At 38.9% G+C, this 19108-nt stretch overlaps 1 protein-coding gene across 1 annotated transcript in view; it reads left to right on the forward strand.

Moving 5' to 3' along the window:
* The first annotated feature begins 106 nt into the window (after positions 1 to 106).
* SLC38A4 (solute carrier family 38 member 4) overlaps positions 107 to 19108 on the forward strand; it is a 28294-nt gene continuing 9292 nt past the window's right edge. The window contains exons 1-12 of the mRNA XM_027093510.1: positions 107 to 599; positions 4970 to 5060; positions 5568 to 5683; positions 8691 to 8764; positions 9229 to 9321; positions 13481 to 13562; positions 13649 to 13731; positions 13832 to 13890; positions 14776 to 15051; positions 15183 to 15262; positions 16593 to 16693; positions 18413 to 18537. Of these exons, the coding sequence (XP_026949311.1) occupies positions 481 to 599; positions 4970 to 5060; positions 5568 to 5683; positions 8691 to 8764; positions 9229 to 9321; positions 13481 to 13562; positions 13649 to 13731; positions 13832 to 13890; positions 14776 to 15051; positions 15183 to 15262; positions 16593 to 16693; positions 18413 to 18537 (1299 nt within the window). The 5' untranslated portion in view covers positions 107 to 480. The remainder of the gene's footprint in view (positions 600 to 4969; positions 5061 to 5567; positions 5684 to 8690; positions 8765 to 9228; positions 9322 to 13480; positions 13563 to 13648; positions 13732 to 13831; positions 13891 to 14775; positions 15052 to 15182; positions 15263 to 16592; positions 16694 to 18412; positions 18538 to 19108) is intronic.

The raw sequence follows: 19108 nt of genomic DNA on the forward strand, positions 1-19108 counted from the left end.
GTCGCCCTTTTAAGTCATGCAATCTGCTCACAAATAGCTAAAGCTTCTTAAAGACTGCTGCCATGTCTTAAGATTTTTTTTTCTTCCTACGGTGACTAGCAAAGCACCTGCCACACATAGGCATTCTATAAATACCTGCTGATTTGGCAATTTATTAAGAATTTTCCTTTTTCTCTTCCATTTTCTTTCTTTTTTTTTTTTTTTTTTTTGTATTGGGTAATGGAACCTTTGGGGACATGTTTATGTGAAGTTTTTAGGAGTTTACTTCCTTTCCATGTTTTTACAGAGAACATACACAAATAGGTGACTAGTGTTTATTTATCTAATTTAAAGTAAATTATAATGATTTATTTTGTGTTCTGTGTGCAGAACAGAGTGTTCTGAACATAACTCCAAGTAGAAGAGCCTCAAGCTGAAGGTACAGTATCTTGTTTACACTGAAGGAGCTTGTGTGCGGACAAGAAAGCGCTGACAGCTCAAATGGATCCCATGGAACTGAGCAATGTCAACATCGAACCTGATGATGAGAGCATCAGTGGAGAAAGTATTCAAGATAGCTACACCGGGATGGGAAATTTAGAAAAGGCAGCAATGAGCAGGTATGGGGTTAAAATAACCAGGTTCCATGGAAAAATGAGAGACCTTTATGGACATGGAAAACAAGGTTTTTGTTGGGAAAAGTTGGATTTATTACCTATTTGAGAGATAACAATGACTTTGATGTTAACACATCAACTCCCTGATCCTGAAGTACACATTATTATATTATTATTGTATGTCAATCTATGTGTGATTAATTTAGAATTGCAGTTACAGTGTTCTTGTCCCTATTAATAATATAGAATAATTTAAATGATATTAGCCTATCACTTCTGTTACCTTTTGGACTATTCTCTCAGACTCCTCTTCCTCTGACTGCCCTGTAAGTGTTGCTACATCTCCAGAGTTCTGCAGGGATTCTTCTCTGGCTAAAAGTGTCCTGTGAGCAAGCTTATTCACAGCCATCAGGCTTCACCCACTGAACATATGCCATATCTTCCGCTGGTTCCACTTCTATTTCAACTCACAGATGTGTTTACTACACATCTCTACTGGATGATTCATGTGTCTGAATTGCCTCATTGATAAAGTCAAACTTGTAATGTCTAATATTGAACTACTGCCATTCCCTTCAAACTCTGTCCCTCCTCAAGCAAACCCATCTTGGTGAAAGTCATCACTATCATTCAGGAGCTCAATCAAAGGATGTTTGGTGTCAACTTTGACTCATCCTTTCCCCGAAACTGCACATCCAATGTTCGACTATATCTGGTTGGGTCTACCTCATTAATATTTCAAATCTACCCACTTGTCTGTACCTATTCTATTGCCATCTTATTATAGGCCCTCATCATCTGTCACCTGTCTACTAGAACAGCCCTGATTTGTCTTCCTGTCTTATATTTTGCTCTCTTCCAACTAGCCCTGCACATCCCTTGCAAAAGTAATCTTTTACAATTGCAAATTGACTTATGTTCCATCCCTGGGTAAACCCTTTCAGTGGTTCCCCATTAGCTATAGGAGAAAGATTAGACTATACATACATTGCTTGGCATATAAGGCCTTGCATGATCTGGCCCTCATCCAGCTCTCCTGTCCATCTCTTGCCCTGCTCCCTGTTTGTATCCTCTTTCCTAGCCTTGTCGAGCCACTCAGAGCTCCTGTTCCTTCATTAACTCTGCTCTGTGTGCCTGGAATGCCCTTTTATTTTAGTATTACCCACTCACCTTCCCCTTTTTCTCTATTGACTGCACTCATCCTTCAAGACTCAGCTCAATGTTAGTTCTCCTGTGAAACCTTCCCCCAGTTAGAAGTGACCACCCCCTGCTTTGTGTAACCTCTCCCTGTCCAGATGTTCACGATGCCACTACAACATGTTAATGGTACTACCTGGTACATAGTAGCTGCACAACTGTTATTTGATAAGTTTATTAATTTCTCACAAAATATTATATAACACAAATTATGCACGACTTAAGACATTCAGAAGTGAATATTTGACCAAATCTCAGTCTGAAGTAGAGAATATTATCCTCAAACCAAGACATCTTATTGCATTCACAACATCCAGGAAGGGTGTCGGGAGGAAGCACTGCTCTTCCTCCAAGAAGCCAGTGCAGTAGTAAACGTTAGTGTTGTCGGACGAGAGAGACTCTGGAGATGTAAATATGATGCTTTCTAGTTAGGTGACCCTTGAGGAAGCACAATGTAGTAGAACCAGGGCTTTGGAATCTGCAGAGGAGTTATCTGATCTTGGAGAAGATATTTATCTTCTTTGAGCTTCAGTGGAAAATGCAGAATGGCAAACCAACGCCTACTTTGCTGAGGATTAAGTGAGTGCCTTTGAGATAGATGATACTCTGTAAACTTTTCTTTTTCCTCCTCCACTTCATCACCCTCAGGAAATTGATCAAATCTGAGGGCTCTTTTGTTTCTGAGAAGGATGCACACAGATATGAGCTCTATGGAGGTGGCAGAGCTGAAGGGGACATGGTCCTAAGAACAGTCCTACAGGACATTTGGTCCTCTGAAAGCCGTCATGGAAAGAGCAAGAATGCTTTTGTTAGCTTCAGATAATGTGTTCTGGAACACTTACAGTGACCTAGCTTGTAACTCCTGACTCAAGTGGGTCATCATTTTGCAATTGTATGATCACTTTAAAAAGATGGGTTTTGTTTATGTTTGGATAGATCTCTTAAATGTAAATTTAGAGGGAAGTTCAACATAATACATTTATTTGGAATCATTATACTTATGTTTTCAATATATGCTGGGTTTGGTATTAAATCATTGAAGACACTGGGGACATTTCTCGTATATTTTATACAATCTTGGCATGTTTTATGACTACAACTCATCTCATGCCAAAATAAGATCATGCAAATGCCTCAAAGGAGAAAGTCTATTTACTTTCACATTTAAACATTTAAAAATTACTCATGGACTAAAGGATTCTAACTTATTGATTAAGGTTAAAATAGAACATTGAATGTTCCAGAGTTTAAATCTAGATGACACTTTTGTTTTTATAATCGTTAGGTCCATTTGGGGCTCCAGTTCATTTTATGGTCTCCGTTTCCAACTATGAACATTGTGTACCAGTCTCCACATAGCAAGTATATTAACTACGGACATTAAAATAAAGCACAAGAGGGAGGGGGAGTGCAGAAGTGCAGAGATGGAAGAAGGCAGCATCTGAGGACATTATACTTCCTTCCAGAAATAGGAGGAAAATGACAGGATATGTTCCTAACTTGTACACCATGAGGTTCAAGAAAATCCACTTCTTGAGTTTTAGAAAAGCACATAAAACTTCATGATTTTGTCTGCTCGTTCTATCTACACTTTATATTGTTCTCTATTCTCAAAAAGTAACCTTGTTATCCTTCTTTCTCATAAGGTATATTCAGAAGTAGCTTCTATTATAAGAGATCAATTGTACAGATCTATAATAATTATTTTCCCCTTTTATATTTCTAAGGGTTATTTTAATAAAATACTCTCCAATCATTTTATTTTACTTTCTCATGCAAGAAGTGTCCTAAAATTGCGATCTATCTAATTACAAAGCACTTTTAAGAACTAAGTATACATATTTGAGCATTTCCTGTAACAAAAAGAAAGCCTGTGTGATATTTTGCAGTGTCAAAATGCAGTGGTGGGGCTTCCCTGGTGGGGCTTCCCTGGTGGGGCTTCCCTGGTGGCGCAGCGGTTGAGAGTCCGCCTGCCAATGCAGGGGACACGGGTTCGTGCCCCGGTCCGGGAAGATCCCACATGCCGCGGAGCGGCTGGGCCCGTGAGCCATGGCCGCTGAGCCTGCGCGTCCGGAGCCTGTGCTCCGCGACGGGAGAGGCCACAACAGTGAGAGGCCCGCGTACCACAAAAAAAAAAAAAAAAAAGAATGCAATGGTGGCAGCTGAACTCATTAGTCAAGCCTTTCGGAAACGTGACTGGTACTAGATCCATATCCTCAAAACCTCTGGCACAGAGCTTCAGGAGCCGACCAGTACTGTCAGGGGATGTGCAGCTTCCAGCCTGTACCAAGCAGACCGCAGTCATAATGTTCCATGGATACTGACATCTTAAAGTCCTCCCAACTCTTCTACTAATTCATTGGATTTCTTTAATGTTTTTCTTAGTTTCATTCATTGTCTAACAATTCAAGTACATTTTCAGAGTAATTAAACTACACACACTCACACACAACCAAACACAGCACAGAGCTACCATCCAACTCCTTTCCAGCAAGGGATATGTGTATAAAAAGATGGAGCCAAAAAAGAGGAAAATACCAGCTACAGTGCCCTGCCCAGGGCTGCATGGCGCTGTGGGAGACCCTAGACCTGGGATCTGGTGCGTCTGGACACGATACCTCACTCTTCTGAGCCGTAGTCGCTGCATATTTAGAGCAGAGACATGGAAGTTTCTCTCACAGAGACACTTGAGCATCAAGTGAGATGGGATCACATTGCCAAGGCACTTAATAAATATTTACTGAATTAATAAGATCCTCTGATCGTGGTATATTAGCAGTTGAGAAAACTCAGTCACTACTCTGTTCCCTTTCTTTGGCAGGGCTCGAAATGGCAACAAAATTAGCTCTAATTATTCTCTCTCTCTCTCTCTTTTCTTTTTTTTTTTTGCATAGTCAATGTGTGAAGAAGAAATGTGGCTTATAAAAGATCCCAACTAAAAAAATATTTTCTTCCTTCATAACTTTCTGCCTCCCTCCCAAAGTATATTCATAAATGGGGCTCAGTCATTGGTCTGGAAGGAACAGTAGTATGTGGAGGAGAAGAGAAAAAAAAGTCTTAAGTGTCTTGTTTTTCCTCTCCTAATTCAGTGACAGATCACCTGAAACATAAGTATAACTCAGAGCATTTACCAGATGTTTTTACTGTCTTCTTTTCCTTTGTGTGTGTGTGTTCAGTCAATTTACTAATGAAGATGCTGAAAGTCAGAAATTTCTGACAAATGGATTTTTGGGGAAAAAGAAGTTGGCAGATTATGACGATGAACATGTAAGTGACTTTCTGCTCTCTGGCAGTAAACAGGACTTGAGGATGTCTGATCTACCTGGGTCTCTGTGCGAAAACAAAGTGACTGAAATTTTCCAAGCCTTGATCAGCACATTCTCTGTTTATTCAGGCCCTTACTGGAATAAGGGCTTGTTTTTCCTGTTCGCCATATGGCTGCATAAATCATTTATGAAATTTATTTGTTTTTTGGAGAAATCATTCTAACCCAAATGTAATCTGCAGTCCTACATGTTTTCCCTTCTTTATGTTACTCAACTTGTATTTTTTATTTTTACTGAGACCCCTGCTTAAATCAAGTACTACATTCCACTGAAAATTATACACTTTTATTGAAGTTGAGTCATGACTTTTATTCACTGTGATTTTATCTTAATCTTACCTATTGGACGGTAGTCTCCTCCAGTAAAGATAATATAGGATAAGAATAATCCAAAAAAAGGTTCGTCCTTTGGCAAATATTTGCTTGTCACGCATCCCTTTGTCTTCAAGCATCCTGGAACCACCTCCTTTGGAATGTCTTCATTCAATCTGAGTAACGCCATCATGGGCAGTGGAATCCTGGGCCTGTCCTATGCCATGGCCAACACAGGGATCATCCTTTTTATGTAAGTGAATGGACATATCTCCACTTGGTTCAAAGCCCATGCATACCTGGTGCCCTTTCAATTAATCTGAAGTTTGATCTTTGTGAATAGGAATAATCTGAGAGAATATTAACATATTCTCTTCCTTTTAAATAAAACAGCAACAAAAATAATCAGAGCAGTCTAATCACCATACTTGTTCAACCAGCCATCCCTAACCAAATGGCAGAAAGTTTATGTGCCCGATCCCCCAAACTGCTGGAACAGCCCTACCAGTCCATAGAAACCACTTCACAAAGTAATTCGTTATAAAATAATTTGGTGTTTAATAGTTACAAAGATCTTTCCCGGCAGCAAATCTGACTTTATACACACTCTTAGGAGAAACATCCCTTCCCAAACCAGACCTACAGGGTCCTGCATGCCCTGGTCCCATCTCCTGTGCCCCTATATACAAGGTATACTGGGCACAGTGACCTTCTCTCCATCCCATGAAGGTGCCATTCCCTCTCACCACAGGTCCTTTGCACGTGATCTTGGAACCTTCTTTCCTTTCCTCTTCAGCTAGTTAACTCCTCATAACTCAGCTCAGCCTCGCCTCAGTTATGCCTTCCCCCAATCTCCATGACTTGGACAAACCACCTTATTAGACACTCATCACAGTGTTAATATTTTAGTGCGGTCGTCTGACTCATTTGGTTAATGTCTGTCTCCCTTGCTAGACTATCATGTCCAAAGGGTTGAGCCCATGTCTGTTTTTACTCACTGCACGTCTGTATCCCCAAGACCTAGAAACAGTGCTTGACGCGGAGATTTTTGCAGAGTGGCCAAAGTTTATACCTAAACCAATGCACTTTATCCAAACTTGGTCAAATGCTGCCTAGTGGTAGCAGCATCACATAGCCAACCTGGAGGCTGGACACCACATTGTCTGTGACGGACAGCCACAGACATCTGTGCATTACGCACAGCCTGGTATTTTCAAAGACACAGTTGGTGGCAGTGAAATACTTCACAAGAATAAAGTCTAATGTTAGTCAGGCATCAGTATGAATGCAGATCACAACCCCTAATGCAGTGCTGGAGTCTTAAATAACTGTCTAAGAATGCAACATTTATATTATAAATATATGCTATTTGTGTTCTGAATATCACTTATGATTAGGTAATCACACAGCTATTTGAGGGCTAAGGATCGGGCTGAACTATAAATATTTATATCGTGTCAGTGCTTTGATTGAACTGTTAGGTGTCGTATTTTTTAGCTGAATGGCTTTTGATATCAGCTTTACTTTTCTAAGCCATGTTTGAAATAAAGTAAGTTTTAAAAATTTTCTGACTCCTAATGGCTAGAGGTATGTTCATATGCATAGTTGTACACTTTTATAATGTACACTATCTCTAAGACAAAAGACTGCCTTCTCCTTACTAATTACACATACCATTAAAATTAATTAGGGGGCTTCCCTGGTGGCGCAGTGGTTGAGAGTCCGCCTGCCGATGCAGGGGACACGGGTTCATGCCCCAGTCCGCGAAGATCTCACGTGCCGCGGAGCGGCTGGGCCCGTGAGCCATGGCCGCTGAGCCTGCGCGTCCGGAGCCTGTGCTCCGCAACGGGAGAGGCCACAGCAGTGAGAGACCCGCGTACCGCAGGAAAAAAAAAAAAAGAAAGAAACACTCCCCCCAATCCTAGAGTTCATTTTCATGGCAGGAGAATATTCCACTTGTAAAACTGAAAGCCTCATTTCAGGCCTGTAAACATTTAGCAGATTAATTTGGCCAGAACAATTACATAGCTAGATATCATGAGGTGTGTTTTGTGTATCCAAGTAGCCCAAACTGGATTCAGCAATCTCCCTCAATTCCCAACAAGTGACACAGGATTTCATCGGTGTTACTTTTAGTATTTTCTGCCAAAGCAGAAAATGTATTTAGAATACAGGGTACGCTTATTATTCTTCCGGGGAACAAAATTATATAATCTGAATTACATAATTCTTTAAAAACAGGTCAATTCATAACGTATATGGAAAAATGTATGAATAAGACATTGATTAGGCAGTTCTGGTGAACATGTTTTGTGAAAAAAAAACAAACAAACAGTACAATAGAGCTAGAAAAGCTATAACATTTGTAACTCGGTCTAAGTCTACATTTGTAACATTGACTTCCCAAGGAATTACCAAAGAATTAGATCAAGTGAGGGGAGACTGTTTGGTATGCTCTCATCATATTAAACAAAGGATAAGATTTTTTTTTTTAATTTCAGGTAAAGTTTAGTATTGTGCATTAATTTATTATATAGATGCTTCTATCTACACTCTTTATTTTTGCTGTCCAATTCTTGATTTTTGGAGAAGCATTGATCACTGTATACATAAAGAAATCATATATGCCTGTGGACATGTGGAGGGTCCTGAACCAGAAATGATTTTTCTGAATACAGCAAAGGTTTTCCCGCACCCTAGACTTACCTTTCTCTGTTTTCTCTATTACACAGGCGATTGCCAGACCCTCTGGTTCACACATCTGATCACTGTCATCTAATATGCAGACTCAGTAGTAACGGAGCTCAGAATTTGCTTTGACTTCTGTATTTCTAGATTTTAGATTAATGTTTAGTCAGGTCATTGAATAGCCCTTCAATTATAAATGTTCATGGGAATATCACGCAGATATGGTGTACATATACCCATATGCTGAGTAAGTATTTGCTAATTTTGCTATGCATTTAGCATCTAAGTTATAAACCAGATTCTACTATTGGGTAGAATCTAAGACTAAAAAAGGTGCGTTAGGAACTTCCAATAGTATGTTTTGGCCGATAAAATAAAGCCAATTCCAGTTCTGGGACATTTAAGGGCATTGGTGGAGTTCTGAAAAGAATTTTTCAGCTTCCCCCAAATCCACATACTCTTGGAAAGTTAATGATTGAAAAGACCAGTGTAATAATGTATTGTAACATCTAATATTATTACATCTTATTTTTTATAGAAACATTATTGTCTCCTCTCTATTCCCTTCACAGAATCATGCTGCTTGCCGTGGCAATCCTCTCTCTCTATTCAGTTCATCTTTTATTAAAGACTGCCAAGGAAGGAGGTATGCCACTCCCTAGACCTAAGACATGCTATTTCGATTCTCATTAAAGGGTATTTCAGCCTTTAGCTCTATACCTATAGGATGGTGTTGGTCAATTTTACATTTCATTTTCTTCTAACCCCAATCACATGGTCTCTCCATGTTTTTAGTTATCTGGGCAAGTGAGACAAGTGAAAGTCAACCTGCTCAGGTTCAAGCCAAATAGAGAAAAAGACTTTTGGTGGATGATAGAAATAACAGTTCTGACTTGCTGCCTGGAGCCAAGATGAATGAAGGCATCGCTTCTTGTTTGGAGAACATTTACCATATTTTGTAATGGCTTTTGAGATTGCGTATTTGGGGTTTGTAATTTCTATATGGTGTTTATTTACATGTTTGAGGCTCCAGTGGAGAATTACATCGAAATATCTTAGTCACTAAGACAGTTTTTTTTTAAACAAGTTTCTTTTCATTTTTGATTATAGGATCTTTAATTTATGAAAAACTAGGTGAAAAGGCATTTGGATGGCCTGGGAAAATCGGAGCTTTTATTTCCATTACAATGCAGAACATTGGAGGTAAGAGGATCTGGCTTTCAACAAACCATTTAAACTTTCTAAAAAGATGTTCAAGAAATAAGAAAACTCAATGGCAATGAACAGGCCCTTTAAATACAGAAAAATAGCTGTTTTATCATTTTTAAATTTCAAAAGTAGAGTTTCCTAAATAGATTTGCTCTTTAATTGCTCCTTAATCCCTCTTTAATTGAAAATAGCAATATCTAAGAAATGAAATACTATATAAAACCCTACCAAATAAATTCTAGAATTAAAACATAAAATAAAACCTTTCTTGATTTCAAATGGCTTTAATTATTACTTTTAAAAGTTAAAGCATTAGTGCTTATATCTGTCATTGCCCAAACAGTTGATGTGTCACATGTATGATTGAGTTTATTTCATAAAAGGGAAAATTTAGTATCTGAGGCACATAGCCAAATTTGGGGGTCCTTGAGACACAGCCTGCACAGAGCCCGCCCACTGTAGAGTATCCCTAGAAATTGTGCTAAGGCAAAAATCTGGCTAGGCGTCGGAAGCATTATAAAGCACAGATTTCTTGTTCTACAGATTCTTTTAATTCCTACTGAATGATCCCTTCCAGAGGAGAGCCGAGAAGTACATTTTTTTAATAGTGTTCCAGATGATATGCATGCCCACCAGCTTCACTGGTCCTATCGTGTCTTTGACCCTCAAAAGGCATCTTGACCCATATTTCAGATGTCCTACTGGCTAAGTCTCCTTGCACGACCTGGACTATATCACCACATAGTAGAACTTATTTCCTCACCTCCTACCCAGTCCCCAAACCTGTTATTCTATACTTCTGTTCTTTCATCTCAGTGAACAATACCAGCAGCGCCCAGTTTCTTAAGCCAGCAATCTGGGTGTCAGCCTAAACGTTTCCCTCTCTCCCTAACCCTGACAATCCAATCAAATACCAGTTTTTATCCATTCTTTCTCTTATTTAGCCTTTGAATCTCTCCTCTCCTTCTAGTCTCACTATCACACTTCAGGTGATTACTATTTCTGCTCCGACTTTTGCAGTAGACCTCTACCTGTTATTCCTGTATTTAGTTTCCCCTCTTCCATCTGTAATTCATCTTCCAAATGAACTTTCTCAAATTCAGATCTACTCTTGCTTCTCACATGCATAAACTTCTTCAGCATGCCCTCATGATGTTCAAGATAAAATTTAAACTCTTTAGTCTGACATATAAGGGTTTTCATCATCTTTCCTTTGCCTACCTTTCTGATACCTTTCCTACAAACCCCAATCTCTCTCTCTCTCTCTCTCTCTCTCTCTCTCTCTACCTACCTATCTATCTATCATCTGTTCCCTATGTGTCCTGTGTCATACTATAACAAACTATATTTAGTTCCCCTACTTTTACAATTCTCCAGACCTAACACATACACATTCTCTGGCTCTCCCTCTCTGTTTGCTCCATGATCCATCATTCTCTAGGCTATTAGGTACTAGCTCTTCTGGGCTCCCTTAGCCTTGTTTGTATATATCTGGTATGTCACTGTTTTTTAAAAGACATTTTAAAACCCATGAGTAGAGAATAGACTTTTGGCGCCTGATAGCACCTGAATTTGAGCTTGTTTCTGTCACTATCTATGACCTTGGGAAAATCACTTTACACCTCTGAGTCCAATTTTTCCACCTATGCAATTGAGAGTAATAGCTCTTCCTCACAGTGTCATAATAATACAGGTTCAGTACATGCACCCTTCCTCTCCAGTTCTTAGATTCAATATCCATGTCACTGGAGCCTTCCTGGTTGTTTTTAAATGGCATTTTTATAATTATAAGACAAATATACGCTAATTGTGAAAGATAAAAACATTATATAAATATATAAATTACAAAGAAATGTTTATGTAAATCATCCTTAGAAAAACCCATGCCAGGTTTTCCTCTATGACAAATTTAACAAATATATTGTTACTGTTAAAACAGGATCATCTTCTAATACCGATTTACCGCTTGCTTTTTTTCTTTAACAATATGCCTTGAATGTTTTTGCATATTACTCTTTTTAATGGCTTTTGAGCTTTCCATTGTATAAATACACCATAATTGGATTACTGAATCCCTTGATGAACAGTTTTGGATCGTTTCCAGGTTTTTTACTATTGTAAACAACTCTGCAATAAATAAACTTACACAGAGATCTTGCAAGGAGGTCATTCTTCTTGATTAATAAAATCACTGGAATTATCCAGCATTTCTAGAATGCAGCAATTTCTTTAGTAACCTTTATCCAACTATACCTGCTCCTGATAACGGATAGTTGGTAGGCAGATAAATAAAATCAGTCATATCTTAATGATTTGTATTTATGTCTTTCATATTTTTTGTATAGTAAGACTACAGTCCTGGGTAGAATTTGGCAGTAACACTGGAATTGTTTCATTCATTTTACTGGCATTGTGTCCCAAGCATATAAGTCCCCCATTCCCCACCAAATAAACTGCTTTACATTTGGTTCAAATTCTCAGCCTTATCAAGATATAAAATATCAAACCTTTCATAGGATCTCTTCATAGGTGATCTAATATACTTGTCTGGACCACTGAACTAACTGGACATACACATGCTTAGCCCTGAGCTCAACAGGCTGAGTGGCAACAGCATTGTCTATTGTTCCAAGTATAGCTACTATTATGCTTCTAAACAATGGAATAAACTATAACATGGTCTCTCCGTCAAGGCCCTCACCCCACAGTGTGGCTTTAAGGGAGTGAGATGAAATTTCATACACCTTTCTTGAAAATCTCTCACTTTGGTTACTCTATGTGATTAGTGGTTATTGTGGCCTAAAAGAAATCACTTGTATTTCTGTATTTAGCAACTCCACATTTAGAACGTTTCATTTTCTCAATCCCCTGAAAAATTAACACTGACCATTAGCAGAATAATGTTGACATTACCCAGACAGGTCTGGATCATTCTGAATTTTCAAAGACCAAACACATTAACAGTGGTGACATCACTGAGAGTCAGCAACTAATAGCTCTAAAATTGAATGGTACCTCGCTGAACCAGTTAATCAGAAATATCTCCTCTGTTTACCCTCTGTAAGATTTAGCTTTAGCCAAGGTCTTTGTAAAGATTAACCAAATCATGTTTACAGAAGACACATCAGGTATTGTAAAAATCATTTCATTTCACAATAGAGAAGACACACTGGCCTGAAATCAGGGATCTTATATTTTGGATGTGGTCTGTCATTTTCAAGCTGTGCGATCTTGGACACGTCAGTTAAGCTCTCAAAATTTTTATATCCTCAGCTGTGGAATGAAGATGATAAGATGCACCTTGCTCTTTCATGTGGATTTTCAGCTGATTACATGCAGAACTAAACAATGTGGGGAATTGTTATCACCGTTATTACTTTCGTTTGAGATTAAGGAAATATTTTTAAACTATTAATAGTTCGATCTGCAACTTAGATATCTGCTTCAAATGTCTTGTTAGCAAAAATTCACCAGAAGGATGTAGCACACACTTAAAACTTGCAATGCGAAACTTGTCAGTTTTATTTTCAATTGAGTCTTTTGATCACGTGTGAAATAGCAAATTAGTATTATTCTTCACTGAGTGGATGGACCTGGGAAAGGGATGTTGCATACATCCCTACAATTGTAGGCAAAATTGTATGTTATGCATAACTATTTTTCCAAGGAGCGGGTTTATAGATTTTATAGATCAGGTATTCAGAAGAGTATGTGATCACACATACATCACTTATCTAGACGTTCAAGAAATTTTGCCACTTTGTATGATTTCTTATTTGGACAAAGGATATAGAAAAAACTTCATTGACAAAGGTTAGAGAAGCTATCCTCTCTTGTACTTTTTTTTTTATCAATCCAGTATGACTCCAGGAAAAAAAACTTTGAAACTGTAGCTTCACTGAAAACCTCAGAGCTGGATTTAACACAGAATCAGCATTGATACTGTTAGCAAAGGTCCGTAGGCAAGAGCCAAAGGGCCGAATGTCTATTCATGAGAAGAACTTGGAAACAGTACAGAATACATAGTGGGTGGCTTTTCTTTCGCTTTGGGAATTACTGAGAAGGAGGGGTGTACCAATGCCTGGACTTCTCACAACTTGCCTGTGACTTTGGTGCCGTGCACACCACTAAGCTCTCACGTCTTCCATTTTAGCCATGTCAAGCTACCTCTTCATTATTAAATACGAACTACCTGAAGTAATCAGAGCGTTCATGGGACTTGAAGAAAATACTGGGTATGTCTTCTGCTCTCTCTGTAACATCAAGAGACTCATTCTACTTGGTCTTTTCTGATCCTAATATTCTGGTCTCTCTTTTCTAGAGAATGGTATGTCAATGGCAACTACCTCGTCATATTTGTGTCAGTTGGAATCATTCTTCCACTTTCTCTTCTTAAAAATTTAGGTAAAGTCATTTTCCATTTTTATTTTCATTTTGTTTTCCAAGAGGTAAGCTGATTGTGGATGCCATATTCACCTTCTGGAATTTCTCTGCTAACCCCTAGGTTACCTTGGTTATACCAGTGGATTTTCTCTTACCTGCATGGTGTTTTTTGTCAGTGTGGTAAGTGATTTTTGACATGATCCTTGTAACTTGGTAGGGGTGTGATGCTTTCAGTGCCTGAATTGGTGTCCTCATTTTTGTTCAAGCACATCATTAGCATGAAATAGTTCTTGCATCACAAGCAATTTCCTTGTATTCTAATTTGGAATGAGAAAAGAACAGTCATGAGTTTAAAAATAGTTGAGTTAGAATGTCAAGACCATTGCTAATAGTATGTTCTAGGCATACTGAATGTATATTTGGATGAAAGGAACACTTCAAGCAGAAATGTGACAACAACCCAGTATTTAGACAGGCGGAGGAAAAAGAAGTGAAGAGTCCCAGAAGATAAATGAGTAGGCTGTAGAATTAGCCATATTTACATGAATCAGCCATTTTCTCTTACTCATTCTACCCATGAAGAGAAGGTGACCACAGCGGAATTAAAGAAAGAAATCCTCTCCCCATCCCACTCCCTCTCCCCTCCAAAAGGGGGGATTTATGCTAATATCATGAACGCCAAAATTTATATAGCATTTCCCCAAAGAGGCAAAGGAGGAGGGGGGAATTTCCTGATGATCCATATTTTCATTAGTTTGAAGACATGAAAGAGAAGCAATGTAGCAAGAAAATGATCATCTTTCTCATGGAAGAGTATGCATGAAGTTTGGGATAGATTCACGCAAAATACTGTCTTGTTGACTCTAAGGGAGAGAGTTGCCAACCATAGTTCCAACTCCTTACATCAAACTGAGGATAGAGGGAGTCTCCGTTGTCCATTAGTCTAAAAGGAATCCTCAGCAGAGTTCCCTCACCTCTACCCCATAAACCACCCACAGGGATTTTTGTTTCATTGTTTTCCTCAAAAGGCTGACTTCTTGTTGTTGTGTTAATGACCGGGTCTAGGTGATTTACAAGAAATTCCAAATACCCTGCCCTCTGCCTGTTCTGGATCACAATGTTGGGAATCTGACATTCAACAATACAGTTCCAATGCACGTGATGATGTTACCCAACAACTCTGAGAGTAGTGGTGTGAACTTCATGATGGATTACACCCACCAGAATCCTGCAGAGCTAGATGAGAAACAGGCCAAGGGCTCTATTCATGGCAGTGGAGTAGAGTATGAAGCACACAGTGATGACAAGTGTCAGCCCAAATACTTTGTATTCAACTCCCGGGTAAGTGAGAGGTCTAGGCTTCTAAGAGCCTAGCAACGTGGCCTCTGAGTTTTTATCTCACAAGCTGAGATGGCCTGGGGTAGCTCTCTGTGTTGAAATGCTAAACATGCGGTGTTGTCTTTGTTTTTCAGACGGCCTATGCAATTCCCATCCTAGCATTTGCTTTTGTATGCCACCCTGAGGTCCTTCCCATCTACAGTGAACTCAAAGAGTAAGGCAGCCATCATTTTAGCGTTCTAATTTGCTTTGAAAATGTGCTCGTATTTTCAAAGGTGCTTTATACAGAAGCATAGTTTACCCCTTTGCCTTCACAGGAGGTTTATGCTATAACCACTCATCAGTAATGTGCTTTCACCACAAAGGTGTGAATCAGCCCCCTCACTGCTTCCTTTTCTCCTGTTCCTTCATCCTAAGGATCCAGGGTTGGGGTTCAGGACAGAGGGAGGATGAGCCAATGTCTGTAAGGATTTTGGCAAGCATGAGGGATTTGAATTTGAATATTGGTGGGAAGAAGTGAGGTCCCCTGAACTGGAAATGACCCACACCCGTGAAGACCAAAAATTATTATTAGGGTGGCCTGGCTAAGCCACTGATGTCACCTATGGTCAGTCTTTAACCCTTGCCTAGAAGACATTCCACCACTGGGATGTGCCAGTATCTGGCCTTCATAGTCTAATCTGTATAATGGAGACACTGGTTAGACAATCTTCTTTCTTCCAGCTCATATTCTATGATCCCTTAATACTCTTTTCCCTTTGAGGTTGTTAACATGCCCTTGGGGATGAGTGGGTCTGAGCCCACTACAACAGCTTCTTCCTTTACCCTGAGGGGAGGTGGTCCTATAATTCTCATCTTCTTTATCCAGACATCAATAACCTCAGTCTTTGTTCTCACTAAATAACAATAACTTGCCCCATATATTCAGATTTACCTCTTAAAAAACTTATAGAGCACTTTCAGTTATTTTGATGTCTTTGATTGACTTGGAAAATCCCATGTAGCAGTTACTCTACACTTGATCTGAGCCGAAAGACAGAGAAGTGATAGCAGTTACCCCAGTGGCAGCAGCCAGGTGCCTCTAGAATGGTTTCCAGAAGCTGTCCAGGTAATGCTGTCAGGCTTCAGGTTGTCTGGACTCCTGGGAGTAGTGCTTTGCAGTTTCTAGTGGATTCTGGTCCTCAAATCTATCTCACTATGAAATAGGAAGTCTTTCTACATTAGGAGCCAGTTTGACCTTTGTGCTAATTACATTCTTAAATAGTCAATAGACAAGCATACTTATCAACATAAAATAAACTGATCCTCATACAGGAAAATAGTCCTTTCTAAGACTAAAGAAGTAGCATTTAAGAAAAATGGAAACAAATCCTCCATAACTCCCTAAGGCAAATTTAAATAAACTGTGTTTCTGCACTAGAAATGTGGTTTTATAATGAGTAACACAGGCACACATTCTTTTATTATTTTTAAAATTTTAATTGTAAGTAGTGATATTTTCATCTGTTCAGAAAACCAAAGCTCGGTGTTCTTTTTCTTTTCAGTCGGTCCCGGAGGAAGATGCAAACAGTGTCAAATGTTTCCATCACGGGGATGCTCGTCATGTACCTGCTCGCTGCCCTCTTTGGTTACCTAACCTTTTACGGTAGGTCACTCTGTCAAAGTCATTTTCTTTGTGCAAATCCTAGTTGGACTGATCATTAATCCGGGTAGGTATAATTCTTTTAATTACTCTCAATAAACAGCATGATCTGTAGACGAACATGCTCAATTATCATGCTATTTTAGTCTCATTTGACCTAAGAAAATGGAAACTGAACCAGGCTGCCTAACAGGTTCTAATAATTTGTGAATTCACACATATTTTGTAAAAACCGTCCCTCTAATTTAATTATTTCCCTTAGGGGATAGAGGATATTTCTTTGGCTTGATTTTCTAAGCCATCTAAATCTACATACATACTGTGAGAGTGAATCAGATTGCATGTTGTAAAGCTCTTTTAGTGGAATAACTAACTACCAAGCAAATGGCAGAAAAAGTACCAAGTCCTTGAGTTGGAACCTGCTTCTTGTTTACCAGTCAAGACAAATCTGGGAGCTTAGAGCATTATACAAATTTTCTGGATTATCTCATTCCATTCTGTTATAGTGAATGGTTTCCTAAGAAAAAAGGGCATGACAGAATTCCTTTCGATCTGGGGACGTACTATCAAAAAACAAAGTGACTATGGCCACGTTTGATTATGCCAAAAACATATCCTCTCTGGCATCTTAACAGGACACAAAAGGAGCAAGATTGTTCCTCTCTTCGACGAAGCATGGCCCTACAGACAAATTTCAGGGAATCAAACATTAACACAATGTTATCAACATAAATATATTTTTAAAATAAGCCTCTCTAACATTTTGCATTTTTTTTTCCCTGCTGACTTGGTAAATTAAATTGATTGCAAGACAAATTGGGTAGGAAGAGACTGGAAGGGGCACCATTTGCTTGTTTTTTTTTTTTTTTTTTTTTTGACTAATATTTGGCTTTTAACCAAGCACTGATTTAGATTGGGCATTAACTCTTTGCTGGTTGTAAACTAATGAAAATTGGGTCAATGCCTTTGAAAGTATTTTTAACCCCTTTTGTCTGATTTTGAGGGGAGTAGTGGGAAAATCAGTGTACATCTGATTCTGTAAGCATTTCCTTGTCATTTATGCCTGGAATTCTGAAAGAAGTGTGTTTGCCAGGAGGGCAGCATCTTAATCTTATAGCGGTATTCATTGGGAGACCCTATAACAATCATACTAATTCATCTTTGTTACTTAATCAATGAGTCTCAACTCAGTGAGACGAACAAAAACTTGAAAAAGCCCAGAAGTATGTCTGTCAGTGTCATGATGGAGTCATAATGGTTGCGTTTGAAAAAATGTTAAAGATCATTTGTCCTAGGGTTTCCATGCTGGGTTTGGAGAAGCTGCTTCGGGGCTCACTGGGCAGGTGAGGGTGGAGGGAGGTGGACAGGCTGATGAGGCTTGGCTGTTTCATCCCTTTCAACCAGAAGACCTCAGCCTGTCCTCTGTTTTGTGGTGCTTCTGTATAGCAGAGAAAGATTTATCACAATGCAAATGACCTAGAGAAGAGCCTTAGCAATTTTATATTACCTCCTGCAACTTTACAAGCTTCAGGGCCCCTTTGTTCATTTGAACAAAGGTCATATAGCTCATAACCTAAGAGACAGGATAAAAACAGAGGTGTTTGGATTCCCAGACCTGGGTTCTTTCTACTATACTGTGTTCCTTCTATAAAACGTTGTCTTCGGTAAGCAGTGCCGATTTGACTACACCTAGTGAACTCATTCTCCTCTTCCTCTTTGCAGGAGAAGTTGAAGATGAATTGCTTCATGCTTACAGCAAAGTGTACACATTTGACACCCCTCTCCTCATGGTACGCCTGGCTGTCCTGGTGGCTGTAACGCTAACTGTGCCCATAGTGCTGTTCCCTGTAAGTATATGGCTTTGGTGAAAGAATCCTGCTTGACACCACAGATTAGTACATACGTTCTGACTTGATGTTGATTTAATTATAATGATATGCCCAGGAACATTATTTTTTTATATAGCAGTTTGAACCCACTTAAAATTGACTATGTAATATGTAGACAAAGCAAGTGTTCTTTTTATTTAAAAATTTTTTGAAAATTATTTTTGGCTGCATTGCATGGCTTGAGGGCTTATAGTTCCCGAACCAGGGATCCAATCCATGCCCTTGGCAGTGAAATAACAGAGTCCTAACCACTGGACTGCCAGGAAATACTTGCTAGAGCAAGTATTTTTAAATGTTAAGTACTTTTTAAATGTAGGGGGAAAATCACAAAATTTATTTCTATGTATTTGTTTGTTTTACAGTTTTATTGAGGTTGAAATTAATTTTTTAACATCTTTATTAGAGTATAATTGCTTTACAATGGTGTGTCAGTTTCTACTTTATAACAAAGTGAATCAGTTATACATATACATATGTCCCCATATCTCTTCCCTCTTACATCTCCCTCCCTCCCACCCTCCCTATCCCA

The sequence above is a fragment of the Aethalodelphis obliquidens genome, unplaced genomic scaffold (genome assembly GCF_003676395.1).
Source record: "Aethalodelphis obliquidens isolate GAN/ISIS:26980383/991018 unplaced genomic scaffold, ASM367639v1 scaffold84, whole genome shotgun sequence".
Lineage (NCBI taxonomy): Eukaryota > Metazoa > Chordata > Mammalia > Artiodactyla > Delphinidae > Aethalodelphis > Aethalodelphis obliquidens.